The sequence below is a fragment of the Dreissena polymorpha genome, chromosome 6 (assembly GCF_020536995.1).
Source record: "Dreissena polymorpha isolate Duluth1 chromosome 6, UMN_Dpol_1.0, whole genome shotgun sequence".
NCBI classification, from domain to species: domain Eukaryota; kingdom Metazoa; phylum Mollusca; class Bivalvia; order Myida; family Dreissenidae; genus Dreissena; species Dreissena polymorpha.
The window spans coordinates 22,291,456-22,305,722 of record NC_068360.1 but is presented as its reverse complement, the minus strand read 5'-3'; the positions used below and the strand labels follow the sequence as shown (position 1 = coordinate 22,305,722).

Sequence of the window (14,267 nt, the reverse complement as noted above, 5' to 3'; positions counted from 1 at the left end):
CACCCAATTTCGCCATGACGTTGTTTTAATTTTAATAATTGAAGAATGTGCATAAAAATTGCAACATATTTAACAATAAATATAGCTTATATGCCATATTAAATCAAATTACGTTAGAAAATAAATAAAACGCGTCGCTAAAAAGTATACGTTGTCGGCAGGATTCGAACCTGCGCGGGAATATCCCAAAAGATTTCTAGTCTATCGCCTTAACCACTAGGCTACGGCACCTAATAGTAGGCTCTTCAACCTTCGAAGAAATCGCGGGAAATCATTAGAGGTGCGCTACCTTAAGCAATGTTTTTTTTCTATTCATCAAACAAACATGTGTCGGTCCATAGAGGCTGCAAGTTTGCGATAAGGAATTAGCAAGGTGCTTGTTATTGAATGATATATAAAATTACAAAAACTACATCAAGGTTGCTGCTTAAAAGGTGATGGGTGGAAAGCTGGACTAGGCATGTGATATTTTCTATAAATAAGCCCAAGGCATAACTTATTTAATATCTGTAATTAAGATTTTAAGCAACGTTTTTTTCTTTTCATCAAACAATCATGTGTCGATCCATATAGGTTGCAAGTTCGCGATAAGGAATTAGCAAGGTGCATGTTATTGATAGATAATAGTCTTCTTACTGAAAACTACCCTGACAGTCATTGGCTGTTGAAATCATTTTTGGCATGGTACAGATTCAGTACCTTATGGTTGGGGTAGTGGAAATTTTACCATTTGATATTTTAAAGCATTATAATAACAGTTTTTTTTCTTTTGATGCAATTAATTTTGGTTTATCTTGCCTACTTTTGTGAATCATGCCGGCCTTGTGTACTGTATTTATTGTCCCCTACTGGTTTCACCGAGGAGACTTATGGTTTGCGCCCGGTGTGTCCGTCAGTCCGTGAGTCTGTCACTCTTTTATGGCTCCTGCGATAACTTTAAAAGTTCTTATTATTTTTTCATGAAACTTGAAAAATGGATAGATGGAAATATGGACATTATGCATGTCATTTAATTTTGTTCCTTCATCAAAAATTGTGGCTGCTATGGCAACAAATATACAAAAAATCTGACAATGGTGGAGCCGGTAGGGGACGTATATTGCTTAGCAATAGTCTTGTTTCCAACATGGATGTCACAGAAAGATAAATACCATTGCTGACTTAACATGTTTAGACACTCTTTGGTCTTATTTGCCTATTGTAAAGAATCTACTGAGCACCGTTTTGTAAAAAAACAGGCTTCATACTGGGCATAAAGTGTTGTCCCAGATTAGCCTGTACATTGTGCATAGACTTAACAGGAACGACATGTTCTGCTTTTATTTTTATAAAAAAAGTCCCTTCATAGCAAAACCCACAGTTTGCTGAGAGCGTCAGCCAAGTCTGTGACACCACTTTAGGCACATGTATTTATCCCAGTGTTTCCCAGAGCCATTCTTTACATGATATAGAAATGCTATGCTTGGTTCCAGGAGGGAGGTCCCAGTGAGACGGTCCTCAGGGCTCACAGCACGGACAGTATCACCCAGGAGCTCAACCATTTCAGACCAATCAGAAGCTGCCCTCTGACCCCACCGCGCAGGCTGCCCAGCGGACAGGTAACTGGGGTTTTCATGTCATGTACTGTAAAATTATTTATATTTACAGTGTATCAGCATGCAATTTCATAGTTTTTCTAAAGGTGACTTTTTCGTGGTCATGTATATAAGTGGATTTCTGATTTTGCAAAAAAAAAATTGTAAAGAATTTACATTTGTAATTTTCTAATGTGTTTGTCTTAAATTTGTGGATTGGTCATTCAATGTAAACAATTAAAATTGAAGTACTAGTATCACAAATAATCATGATTTCACAGTATTTGATATCCGTTCAGAAAGGCATTAATGCTTTTGGGGGGGGGATTTCATTACACATAGAGTACAAATGGGTTTCTGTTGCATATTTAAAACACAATGCAATACATCCATACAATATTAATGTTGAAATTTTATTTGAGAAATAATGACTTTCTGTTGCATACATAAAACAAAAAATACAAAAGTTAAATTTTAGAATTTTGTTGAATCTTTAATAAAGTAATCATGAGTTGCTAATACAGATTTTTAACAAAATGCGATTTATTTATACATAAAAAAATTTGACACATAAATGCTGGTAAAAACATGTTGTTTTACATGTTGTGATTTATATAAAAATAATGTGTGAAATATATAAGTGAAAAAACACACACCAAAAACACACACACAAAATTTACCACATAATAAACACAAACACTATGTAGTACAAGGAATTATATTCACCGAACAATTCTTGGCCTTAAAATATTCTTTAATTTTGATTCAAGCTTTTCATTAGCTGCCTTTGTGTACATCATGCTTCATAGAGAACATTTTTTAAGGCCTGAAGCCTGTATAATGCTGGAAGTATTATTTTTGGTTCTATAATCTGTTCTTTGTTCCTAAATCTAAAAAAGAATTGGATATTCAAACGCTGGAGGTATTTTTCTTGGTTCTATAGTCTATTCTTTATTTTTAAGTTCATGAATGGGTTGGATATTATAAAGCTGGTGGGTTTATAGTCTATTCTATATTCTTAAGTCTATAAATGGGTTGGATATTCAAATGCTGGAGGTATTTTTCTTGGGCTTATAGTCTATTCTTTATTCTTAAGTCTAAGAATGGATTGGATATTCAAAAGCTGAAAGTATTATTTTTGGTTCTATAGTCTGTTCTTAATTCTTAAGTCCATGAATGAGATGGTGAATACGGGCCAAGGTTTCCTTCTAAATTGAGCAGTTCCAGTTCCACTTTTGACTGTTATCTTGTTTCTGAACCATTACAAATCAGGTTGTTGAGCCGCTGGTGATCAGGACAACTCCACGGAACCTGAGCAAGTCCATGACTGGTTCTCCCTCCTCCCCTGACGACCAGTCGCTAGCAGAGATTGACGCTGGGAGCCCCATCATGAAGCGCAGGTTGACCGAATTGGCTGAGGAGCGCAAGGATAAGGTAGGGTTGATTGGGAAACCTCCATAGGCTGTCTGTATTGATAGCCATGGTCAATTTTGTTTGGCACATAGATTTGATAATTCCAGGGGTGTGAGATTTCCTCCTTTTTAATGCCCAAATAGCTCAACAAATAGATTTTACCATAATAGGCTCTGAATAAAAGTGAAGAGTGTTTGTGAACCCAGTAAGGGGTTAGGGTGTTCTACCCCCTTGTATTGTTTCTGAAATCATTCGTCTGTGAATGTAACACTATTATCCATAATCTGGGTAAAGTATAAATCAGTCATGCAGAATTTAGCCTTTATAGAAGAAAGTATGCCAGAAGGGATAGCAATTTTGACTCTAAACTTTTACCATGTTTAATATATACACATATTGGGGACTGGCATAAGCTTCTGCACTTAGCAGGGGTAAACCAGCAATTCTAAATAAAGTGTGAGTTACATTACTGACCTTCATGATATGAATGCAATGCTCAATCAAAGGAGCCCTGTCAATCAGGGGTTAATTAGCTCACTCCCATGCCTGGTTAAATAAGTTTGGTTCTCATTAACCTTAGCCGTTATACCCTTACACGAAATTAAGGTAGGACTGTAACTTATACATTGTATAGGTATGGGATAAGGCTTTCCATGCAATATAGTTACAATAAATAGTATTAAACTAAATATAGGTATGTGCACTTGTTAAAGCAACACAATAACAAAAAACTAAACAATATTTGCAAAATATGTTGGTTAGATACTGAATTTTGTGTGTATTATTAGCTCATCTATTTTTTGAAAAAAAAAATTAAGCTATTGTCATCACCTTGGCGTCAGCGTCGGCGTCCGGTTAAGTTTTGCGTTTAGGTACACTTTTCTCATAAAGTATCAATGCTATTGCATTCAAACTTGGTACACTTACTTACCATCATAAGGGGACTGTGCAGGCAAAGTTATGTAACTCTGACTGGCATTTTGACAGAATTATGTGCCCTTTTTATACTCAGAAAATTGAAAATTTGGTTAAGTTTTGTGTTTAGGTCCACTTTTTTCCTAAAGTATCAAAGCCATTGCTTTCATACTTGCAACACTTACTAACTATCGTAAGGGGACTGTGCAGGCAAAGTTATGTAACTCTGACTGGCATTTTGACGGAATTATGGGCCCTTGAAAATTTGGTTAAGTTTTGTGTTTTGGTCCACTTTACCCCTAAAGTAGCATAGATATTGCTTTCATAAATGGAACACTCGCAAACTATCATAGTAGCTGCACATTTTGAGTGGTGAAAGGTCAAGGTCATCCTTCAAGGTCAAATGTCAAATTTATGGTGTCTGTCCGTCCGAAAACTTTAACATTTGCCATAACTTTTTCAATATTGAAGATAGCAACTTGATATTTGGCATGCATGTGTATCTCATGGAGCAGAACATTTTGAGTGGTGAAAGGTGAAGGTGAAGGTCAAATGTCAAATATATGGCGTCTGTCCGTCCAAAAACTTTAACATTGGCCATAACTTTTTTAATATTGAAGATAGCAACTTGATATTTGGCATGCATGTGTATCTCATGGAGCTGCACATTTTGAGTGGTGGAAGTTCAAGGTCAAGGTCATCCTTCAAGGTCATCATTCAAGGTCAAAAAATAAAAATTAAATTCAAAGTGGCGTTCTCATGAAGCTGCACATTTTGAGTGGTGGAAGTTCAAGGTCAAGGTCATCCTTCAAGGTCAAAGGTAAAAAAAACAAACAATACAATTTTTGAAAGCGGCGCAATAGGGGGCATTGTGTTTCTGACAAACACATCTCTTGTTTTTTTCAAACATGGTTAAAAAACACAAATATTTATTTTTATTATTTTATTTTTGAAATACCGTCCAACCATCCCACCCAAGAATCACCCCCCCCCCCAAAAAAAATATAATTTTTTTTGGCATTTTTTTGGCATTTTTGGAAGATTATGTAATAAATGACCACACCCCCACACTAAACACCCCTCTCCACTCCACCCCTCCCTCCTTTGTGATTGAAATTGAGATAGGTCCCTACACCTTTAAAAAAAAGATAGATGAGCGGTCTGCACCCACAAGGCGGTGCTCTTGTTTTAGATATTGATATCTGCCTGTCTTCTTCATAGGTTGACAAAATGAGCAAGTCTACGTGTACAGCTTCCACTGAAATGCGTGATGAGAACAAAAACCCAGACATTGGCTATAAACTGCATCAAACGAAACCAAGTGCAGGCAACCGAAACGTTGATTTCAAGGATATTTCAAATTCAGCAGTACTCAGCAATAAACATTGCATCCAGGTAACAAAGGGCGGCATTAAAGAAAAGTTAATAATCCCGCTTGAGGCAGATTTGGATGGGGAGGACATATTTGGGGATACAGTTGCAAGCATCCATTGTGAAACCAAGCATGAAGCAACTATGAAAAGTGGGCGGTTGTCACGAAAACAAACAGCATCGAAAACCAAACAGAGATACACAGAGAGTCCTCAACAGTCGTTACTTAAGTGGGCTAAGCCAGTAGATATTGTACAGGTGGCTAACAATGATACGGAGGTTGAAAGGGACAATACAAACAATAAGGCAGTGTGTGCCGAGACAAAACGGGTAAGGAATGGAAACATTGTTAAGCGACCGTTAAGAGTCCGAAAGACAGTAAGAGATCCAGATTTCCTGTATGACAGCTTTAAACAGAAGAAAGCTGCAGTGGATATTGACGACTGTGATGAGCCAGATTCTATGCAAGTAGGTGACATTGGGAGTGGGGATGATGACAACGAAGAGGTCATCAATCTTGACAGTGATAGCCAAGAGGAACTTGCAGTTGTAAAGAAGGCAAAGCGACGACGACTTAATGAGTCAAAATCCGAGGAAAGTGTTGAAAGCCAAACCGTTAAAAGTACTAGGCAGTTTTACAAGAAACCAGTAAATCAAAAGGGATGTTTGAAAGAAAGCAGTAGGAAAACTTTGAGTAAGAAGAAAACATACAAATGCAAAACGAAAAAAGGTGAGAACAAATACAGCAAGGCAGAAAAAACTATGGAAGATTATTTTGAAGCGACCAGAACTCAAGAGGAAAATGACATGTTGATGGCATGTGAGCTGCAAAAGCAATTTGAACTTGAGGCCAAGTTACATTTGAACAGTTTTAGGTTTAAAGGAAGTTCTGGGCAGTACGAGTTGAGACAAACTCGTGGAAAAGCAACCGAGTCTTGTGAAACCTAATGTTCAAATTTTAATATGATTAACTCCACATGTGAATATTTTTATATTGTAGTCTGTAGTGCCATAATATAAAGACTTTTTAGGTTCGGCGAGCAATAATTTACATGAACTGTTTGTTTATTATCAGTTTCTTTGTCAAAATGTATTTACATTATTAGTTGTATTTATTATATTACAGTGGATCTTATCCAACCTGTAATTAGAAAATTTCAAATTCATTATATGATCTAAAAATATGTTTAATTCATATAAAAACAAAATCAAAATACTGAAATTAAACAATATTATAGCATACACAGCAAAAAAGCATCAGTTTAAATAATGGTAAATAATGGTAACTGATATTGTAACTTTATATATTTAGCTCACCTGAGCACAAAGTGCTTATTAAGGTATACAATTGTGATCATCCAGTCTACTACAAGTGCCCGTCGTCATCCAGTGTGCTTGGAGCTTCTTTATATTTACTTTTATACAATTATCAAAAAGTGTGTGTTTTCCCCAAATGTCTGCTTGAAAATCCCATTTAAAGGTCATGTTTTTTAACAAACATCATTCAGTTCATCTCCCTTCCCATCATTAATGAAACCATATCAAATTTAATGTTAAAAAACAATTTTATTAACTGTTTTGTAGTATTTCTAATGAATAAAAATACACAACAATTTCAAAATTTTAGTTAAAATGACAATTTTTGCCAGTCAACAGCGCCAGGGTCCATTCTTAAAATGGTGAGAGAAAAAAATGTCAGGATGGAGTTCAAATCAGCGAATCTGGGTCAATTGCATCCCAAAACTAAGTCACCACTCATGATGTCACATTTATTACTAAATCTTTATGAAACTTGGTCAGAATGTTTATCTTGACAATATTATGGCTGGGCCATGTGCATTCAATAACTGCATCACAAGGAAAAATCTATGAACAACATTGCTATCACACTTTAGGCTTAATTTATGACCCATTGTTTATGAACTTTGGTCATAATGTTTATCTTCATTAGGTTTATGTCATTTTTGAATCCATATCAATATGGGTAAAAAAAACTTGGTCACCAGTTTAAGTCAACAACATTTGGTGTTTTTTAACTCAGGTGAGCACATTAGGACCACCGTGGCCCTCTTGTTACACGTTTTTAGCAAATGTTATGTTGATGTTTATTTTTATATATAAATGATTTAATTTATTACACCATTTGTCATTGAAATATCATGAAAATCCTTATAACGCACCAAAGCTGTTTAGGATTTCAATGTTTTGTTGTAAATGTGGTTTAAGACATTTTGTCAAACTTACCCCTTAAATGCAGATCTCAATTATCATTAAAATATTTAAATTTTGTGATTTAAATAATATATGTCCAATTTTAAGTTAATTTTTATACCTTTAGATTTTACATTGATATCATTGTGAGCAATATTAGTGTCTATTCCATTGCAACAACATTACATGTATATAAAGAAGTAAGGGAGCAAACCTGTAAAATTCCTGTTATTAGATACACCAGCAGAAGTTCCGGTTTTAGACTGATATAGTAAAATGAAGTGTCATCTTGTTAAATCTTTACATAGCATTTGAGATTGCTGGTTGAATTGCACAACAAACTGACTCTGGGGAAAGAATACATGCCCTGTTGCTAATCGACCTGAGCACAACTGGTCATCTTGAGCTTTTGTAATTGCCTTTTGCCCATCGTTTGTCGTAAGCCTTTGTCTTGTAATCACTACAGGCCACATTTGTTGTGAAATGTTCATACAACTTTGTAAGAACATATTTTCCAATAAAATTGTCAGCTTATTTCAAAAGTGGGGCATGTGCGGTTGAGATCTAGGTCAACAGGTCAGATTAAAGAAAAACTTGACGCCACATTTATTGCCACATTTTCATGAAACTTTGTCTAAATATTTGTCCAAAGGGTATTTTGACATAGTTTGATATTCTGTAAAAAAAAGATGAGGTCTCAAGGTCAAACTAACTAACAAATGCTTTTTTTTTTAAACTTTAAACACCACATCAAAAGCCCAATCTTTTTGATGCTTTCCTTATAAGATTATTATGAAACCTTGTGAATACAACATTGTACCTGCTCAGAACAGTTTAGTGCCTTTGGGTTTAAAGTGAGCGTATTAGAGCCATCGGCCCTCTTGTTTTGCTCTATTTAATAACTAGAGTGACGCTTTGTTTTGAAATTTACTGACAAAAGGACATGCTTATGTATATTTATCAAATATAATTTACGGAATATATTTTACTTAAATATATCAACAACATTTGATGTTATTTCATTCAGAATTTGAGTAAGGAATGTGCTATGGTTGTGTTTGATTCTTATACCAAACCAAAAATGTATATTTAGGGCCGTTTTGTAAAATATGTGTGTGTTTTAATTGTAATTTTGTGTTTTTTATTACAAATACATTTTATTATTGATATTTATTTTTTGTTTGCGCTTCTTCTTATCTTTGTTCTACGACAATAAATTTTCATTTGAATTACCGCTATTACGCAAAATACGATTTTTATTTGTTTGCTTTCGAACAACTAATGTTAGTACCAAAAATATCAAGTCGGTTCGCTCTTAACTAAAATAAACCTGATAACGAGAAAGAGTTGTATAATTAAAGCAACAGGTTTGAGTTCTTCAACTATATTCATTCACAAATGGAAACATGATGTGAATATCATGTTAAATGGAATACATGATCTATTTTTGAACGGAGCGTATGGAAAAAAAATCAATAAACAATGTTTGTATTATACGGGTCACGGAAGAGAATGTTTATGAATGATTAAAATAGTCCACTATCTGCTGCGTCTTAATGACGTAGGATTTTTGCTCAGCACAGGTCATTCATAATCTGAGGCTATTAATAGATGCGGGAAAATAAAACTTCTGCTGATTAACAAGTATAGTGGGATGTTGCGTAATCTACTTCAGCGGGGTTAAATTTGATATGTCTGGGAAACGTTCTTTTGTTCTCAACAGATAGCGGCGATCTTTTGTATTCAAGGGTGCTAACAACGCAATAGTAGAAGTTTAAGTTTGTTTATATTCACAGTTCTCAATTTATAAAACGTTGAACATAAGTTCACCAACTACTAGAGGTATACTAAAGACAACATCAAAAATGCTTTATAATCGCTAAAACTGAGTATAAAAAAACAACTTAATATAACAAAAATATCTTTTAAAAAGGTAGTCGGCGTTAATGCTGACTTTTAAATAAAGTTTGCAATTTACGTTTCTAAATAATTTAATTGAAAACGAAAGTTTAATTATTGTGTTTTTTTCACTTGTAAGTCGCATATTCCCGCATGAAATTTGTGTTATCATTGTCAAACCACACATTAGTGAAAGTAGATAAAAAATATCTTATCGGTATGTTCTTGTGCTGGTAGATGAGTTCACGAAATGGACCGAAGCTTTTCCATCACAAAGCCAAGAAGCCGAAGAGGTAGCAAACGTATTTCTTGAACAATTCATTTGTAGGTTCGGCACCCCGTTGGAAATACACACTGATCAAGGTAGAAATTTTTAGTCCAAGTTGTTCAAGGAGTTGTGTGAATTATTAAAAATTGACAAAACTATGACCACGTGTTTCAGACCCCAGGCGAATGGTACAGTTGAGAAAGCAAATCGGATGATCACCAAGATGCTTTCAGCATACTGCAGTAAGAACCAAACTACTAGTAGTTGGGACAGTTTACTCCCACAAGTAATGATGGCATATAGGGCGACGCCACATTCTACGACTTCGCTGTCACCAAATGTAATGGTGTTCGGGAGAAATGTTGTTCTGCCATGTGAATTGGCAACTGGAGTAGCTGAGAAGAGTGATCAAACCATAGAGGAATATTCTCTTCAACAGCAAGCGAAAATTGAAAAAGCGCACGACTGTTTGTCACTTTTCTCGAAAGAGGCTATGGCGAACGGCTATTACTGCTAAGTACCAACGGTATACTACCTACGCGAGTTATCCTGACAGAGTATGTGACCCCTATTGATTTTCAGGTCAGATGGTTTCCGGATGATAACTCAAGAATGCTTAGGCCTAGGATCATGAAACTTCATAGGTACATTGATCATGACTGGCAGATGACCCCTATTGATTTTCAGGTCACTAGGTCAAAGGTCAAGGTCACAGTGACTCGAAATAGTAAAATGGTTTTCAGATGATAACTCAAGAACGCTTAGGCCTATGATCATGAAACTTCATAGGTAGATTGATCATTACTGGCAGATGACCCCTATTGATTTTCAGGTCACTAGGTCAAAGGTCAAGGTCACAGTGACTCAAAATAGTGAAATGGTTTCCGGATGATAACTCAAGAACGCTTATGCCTAGGATCATGGAACTTCATAGGTACATTGATCATGACTGACAGATGACCCCTATTGATTTACAGGTCACTAGGTCAAAGGTCAAGGTCACAGTGACCCGAAACAATAAAATGGTTTCCAGATGATAACTCAAGAATGCTTACGCCTAGGATCATGAAACTTCATAGGTACATTGATCATGACTGGCAGATGACCCCTATTGATTTTCAGGTCACTAGGTCAAAGGTCAAGGTCACAGTGACTCGAAATAGTAAAATGGTTTCCAGATGATAACTCAAGAACGCTTAGGCCAAGGATCATGAAACTTCATAGGTAGATTGATCATTACTGGCAGATGACCCCTATTGATTTCCAGGTCACTAGGTCAAAGGTCAAGGTCACAGTGACTAGAAATAGTAAAATGGTTTTCAGATGATAACTCAAGAACACTTAGGCCTAGGATCATGAAACTTCAAAGGTAGATTGATCATTACTGGCAGATGACCCCTATTGGTTTTCAGGTCACTAGGTCAAAGGTCAAGGTCACAGTGACTCGAAATAGTTAAATGGTTTCCGGATGATAACTCAAGAACGCTTATGCCTAGGATCATGAAACTTCATAGGTACATTGATCATGACTGACAGATGACCCCTATTGATTTACAGGTCACTAGGTCAAAGGTTAAGGTAACAGTGACTCGAAACAATAAAATGGTTTCCGGATGATAACTCAAGAATGCTTACGCCTAGGATCATGAAACTTCATAGGTACATTGATCATGACTGGCAGATGACCCCTATTGATTTTCATGTCAAAGGTCAAAGTCACAGTGACTTGAAACAGTAAAATGGTTTCCGGATGATAACTCAAGAATGCTTACGCATAGGATCATGAAACTTCATAGGTATATTGATAATGACTGGCAGATGACCCCTTTTGATTTTCAGGTCACTAGGTCAAAGGTCATGGTCACAGTGACTCAAAATAGTGAAATGGTTTCCGGATGATAACTCAAGAATGCTTACGCCTAGGATCATGAAACTTCATAGGTACATTGATCATGACTGGCAGATGACCCCTATTAATTTTCAGGTCACTAGGTCAAAGGTCAAGGTCACAGTGACAAAAACCGTATTCACACAATGGCTGCCACTACAACTTACAGCCAATATGGGGGCGCATGCATGTTTTACAAACAGCCCTTGTTTCATCATACTGCCTATGCTTTCAGAACGTCAAAAAGGGCCATGTTGTTGATATTTTGTCTAAGTTATCTCTATAAAATAAATAGGATGATAAAAATTGCGTTACCCGTGCGTTAAGACACACTCTTTATAAATTTGAATGGCTTGTGTTCATTTCAAACTTGCGATTAATTTTGAAAAATGAGTTGCGTCTTAAATTATGCAATAGCAAACAATTTTAGTGCCTTCAGCGCTTTGATTTAATAAGTTATTCTAATAACTACCGGCTATCGCCTCCCTGTCGATTGGCTTTTTGTGTACAATGTAAAAACATTTATGATACCAATGGCGATAATGCGGTAAAGGCCACAGCTTTATTGCGTTCGGATGAAACTTTATATGTGTGGAAATGTGGTTATTAACAGAATTGGAATTTTATTAAGACCTTAGCATTTTTTCTCCTATTTGCCATGAACATCAAATAATACTGTCGAAGTGTAGAGACAATCAAATGACAGTTGACTGATACAATATTGTGCATTGTCGTTAAATAGCAAAATAATAACGTAACAATTTAAACCAGAAATCACACAAAAGTAGAAAATATGAGAAATTCATTGTGAGGGTAAACACAAATTATAATTACGATTGTTCTAACACATTGGGTGTTTTAAGAGAATTTTTAGGATAGGTTGATACATGCGGATCTTAATGTATGGAAAACAATCTTCAGACATCTTCGGACATAATTTATGCACTATGTCCTTTTACATCTAACGTCTCTTGGTGTTGTTTTTTTCATGACCATCAGTGCGTACGTTAATATTCCACTTCGACTCCGTGTGTTCGGATGCAGACGACGTGACTTTTAAATTTCAAGACGTACACGTTATTAGTTGGACTTAATTAAGTGAATAATTTCCCATCATTTATACAATTGTTTCCTGATAACCAATCATTAACAATGCCCATGTTCTCAAGATGCTACTTGTGAAATGTATTTAATTTGGAATCGCTATGGTATCTATTAATCCAACCGTGTCGTTGGTCGTATTGGAGCATGTTGAATTCTCTCAGAATGAACAGCCTGCTCACGTAGTTCCATTAGCACTCGCCTTAATTCCCAATTTTGTGCGTGCGATGTCTATTGTTATATACCTCTCTATCTCGTACAATTCTACGTAAATCCACACAACTGAACAAAACACAATGTGCCATTGAATACTGCTCTTAAATGCCATCACCATAGAAAGACCTGCAACCAAAGCAGAGCTTTCAGAGCTTTCATACAAAGTGCATCTACTATATCAGTAAATGCGCACTGGTAATTATTTGTGCAGGGTCATTGCAAACTTAATTTTATTTGTCAAATAGGTACTTGCACTTTACTTTGACGAAAAATGCTGTTGTCATGGTAATGTGTTACGTAGCAAGCGGCTTCAATTGTTATTTAAAATACTTGTTCTTTGTTGTGAAGAGTACATTTACATTTACAAGAAATACCAGACTCAGAGAAGAACGCACAAGGCCCACCGGGGATATGTCCCTTAAGTATGGTTATTAACAGCATAGTATATTTACTGATAGTTACCATTATATCCGAAACAAATTGATTACCACATAGCAACTGGATAATATAAGTTTATATTTCGATCGGTTGTTTTGACAATAACAACACCGCCTGGGACTTGGTAGACTGTTTGATTTGTAATAATGGCCATCATAATGGGTGATCATCTATGAATAATATTCCTATCTGAATTCATTGATAATTTGGACCGCTAGGGCGGAGTGCCTTCATTCATTTTACATCTTTATAACAAACGGCCAGTCTTATGGTCTGGAACTTATAGTTGGATATAAAACAATTCGATATGTCCCTTGATTGATTTTCAGTCTTTCATTTTTTAGCTTTGCCCGACTGCACGCGGTTCACCTTTAATAACAGTTGTCTGATATTTAGTTTTGAAGTTACCTAAGATGTTTCTATATAACTACATTCAGAGGTGTGTGCGTGCGTGCGTGCGTGTGTGTTGTGAGGTTCATATCGAATTCTGTATCGCGCGTAACTCAAAACGAGTGTAAACCTTTATGTTGTTTTTTAACAACATTACTAGTGAACTTGAGTATTGACTTCATTCATTTTATATTCATTTCTTGCGTTACTCAAAACGTTATGCTTCGACAGTGAACTTTATAAACATTAACAATCATCTCAACCAGCGCACGGTATTTCGGTTCATCTTTTCGGCATACGTTGAGGGTTGTTACAAAAGTAGAATGTTGGAGCACCCTTGTATTGGAAACATGTCCAGTTTTGTAAATCGTTTATAAGTTGAACACAGTGGAGCGATAGAGCTATTTTGACTATTTTTGCCTCTCTGAGCTCGAATAATGTAAATTAATGGCAACTATCAAGCTATTGTAGCAGAAATGTTTGTTGGACATCTCTTTAACAAATTCCTTTAATTTAGTAATATACCTTAAAGGGATCTTTTCACGCTTTGGTAAATTGACAAAATTTAAAAAAGTTGTTTCAG

At 35.7% G+C, this 14,267-nt stretch overlaps 1 protein-coding gene and 1 non-coding gene across 5 annotated transcripts in view; one reads left to right on the top strand and one right to left on the bottom strand.

The window, feature by feature from the left end:
- The window catches only part of LOC127834677 (E3 ubiquitin-protein ligase RNF169-like), a 70,776-nt gene extending 63,113 nt beyond the window's left edge, over positions 1-7,663 (top strand). For all 4 annotated transcript variants that reach the window (XM_052360701.1, XM_052360700.1, XM_052360702.1 and 1 more), the window contains exons 6-8: positions 1,473-1,598; positions 2,847-3,008; positions 5,124-7,663. In XM_052360701.1, coding sequence (XP_052216661.1) covers positions 1,473-1,598; positions 2,847-3,008; positions 5,124-6,221 — 1,386 coding nt within the window. In that variant the 3' untranslated portion in view covers positions 6,222-7,663. The remainder of the gene's footprint in view (positions 1-1,472; positions 1,599-2,846; positions 3,009-5,123) is intronic.
- Positions 150-231, bottom strand: Trnas-aga (transfer RNA serine (anticodon AGA)). The gene has a single exon. It is a non-coding gene; the product is annotated as a tRNA-Ser (tRNA).
- Positions 7,664-14,267: the final 6,604 nt, after the last annotated feature.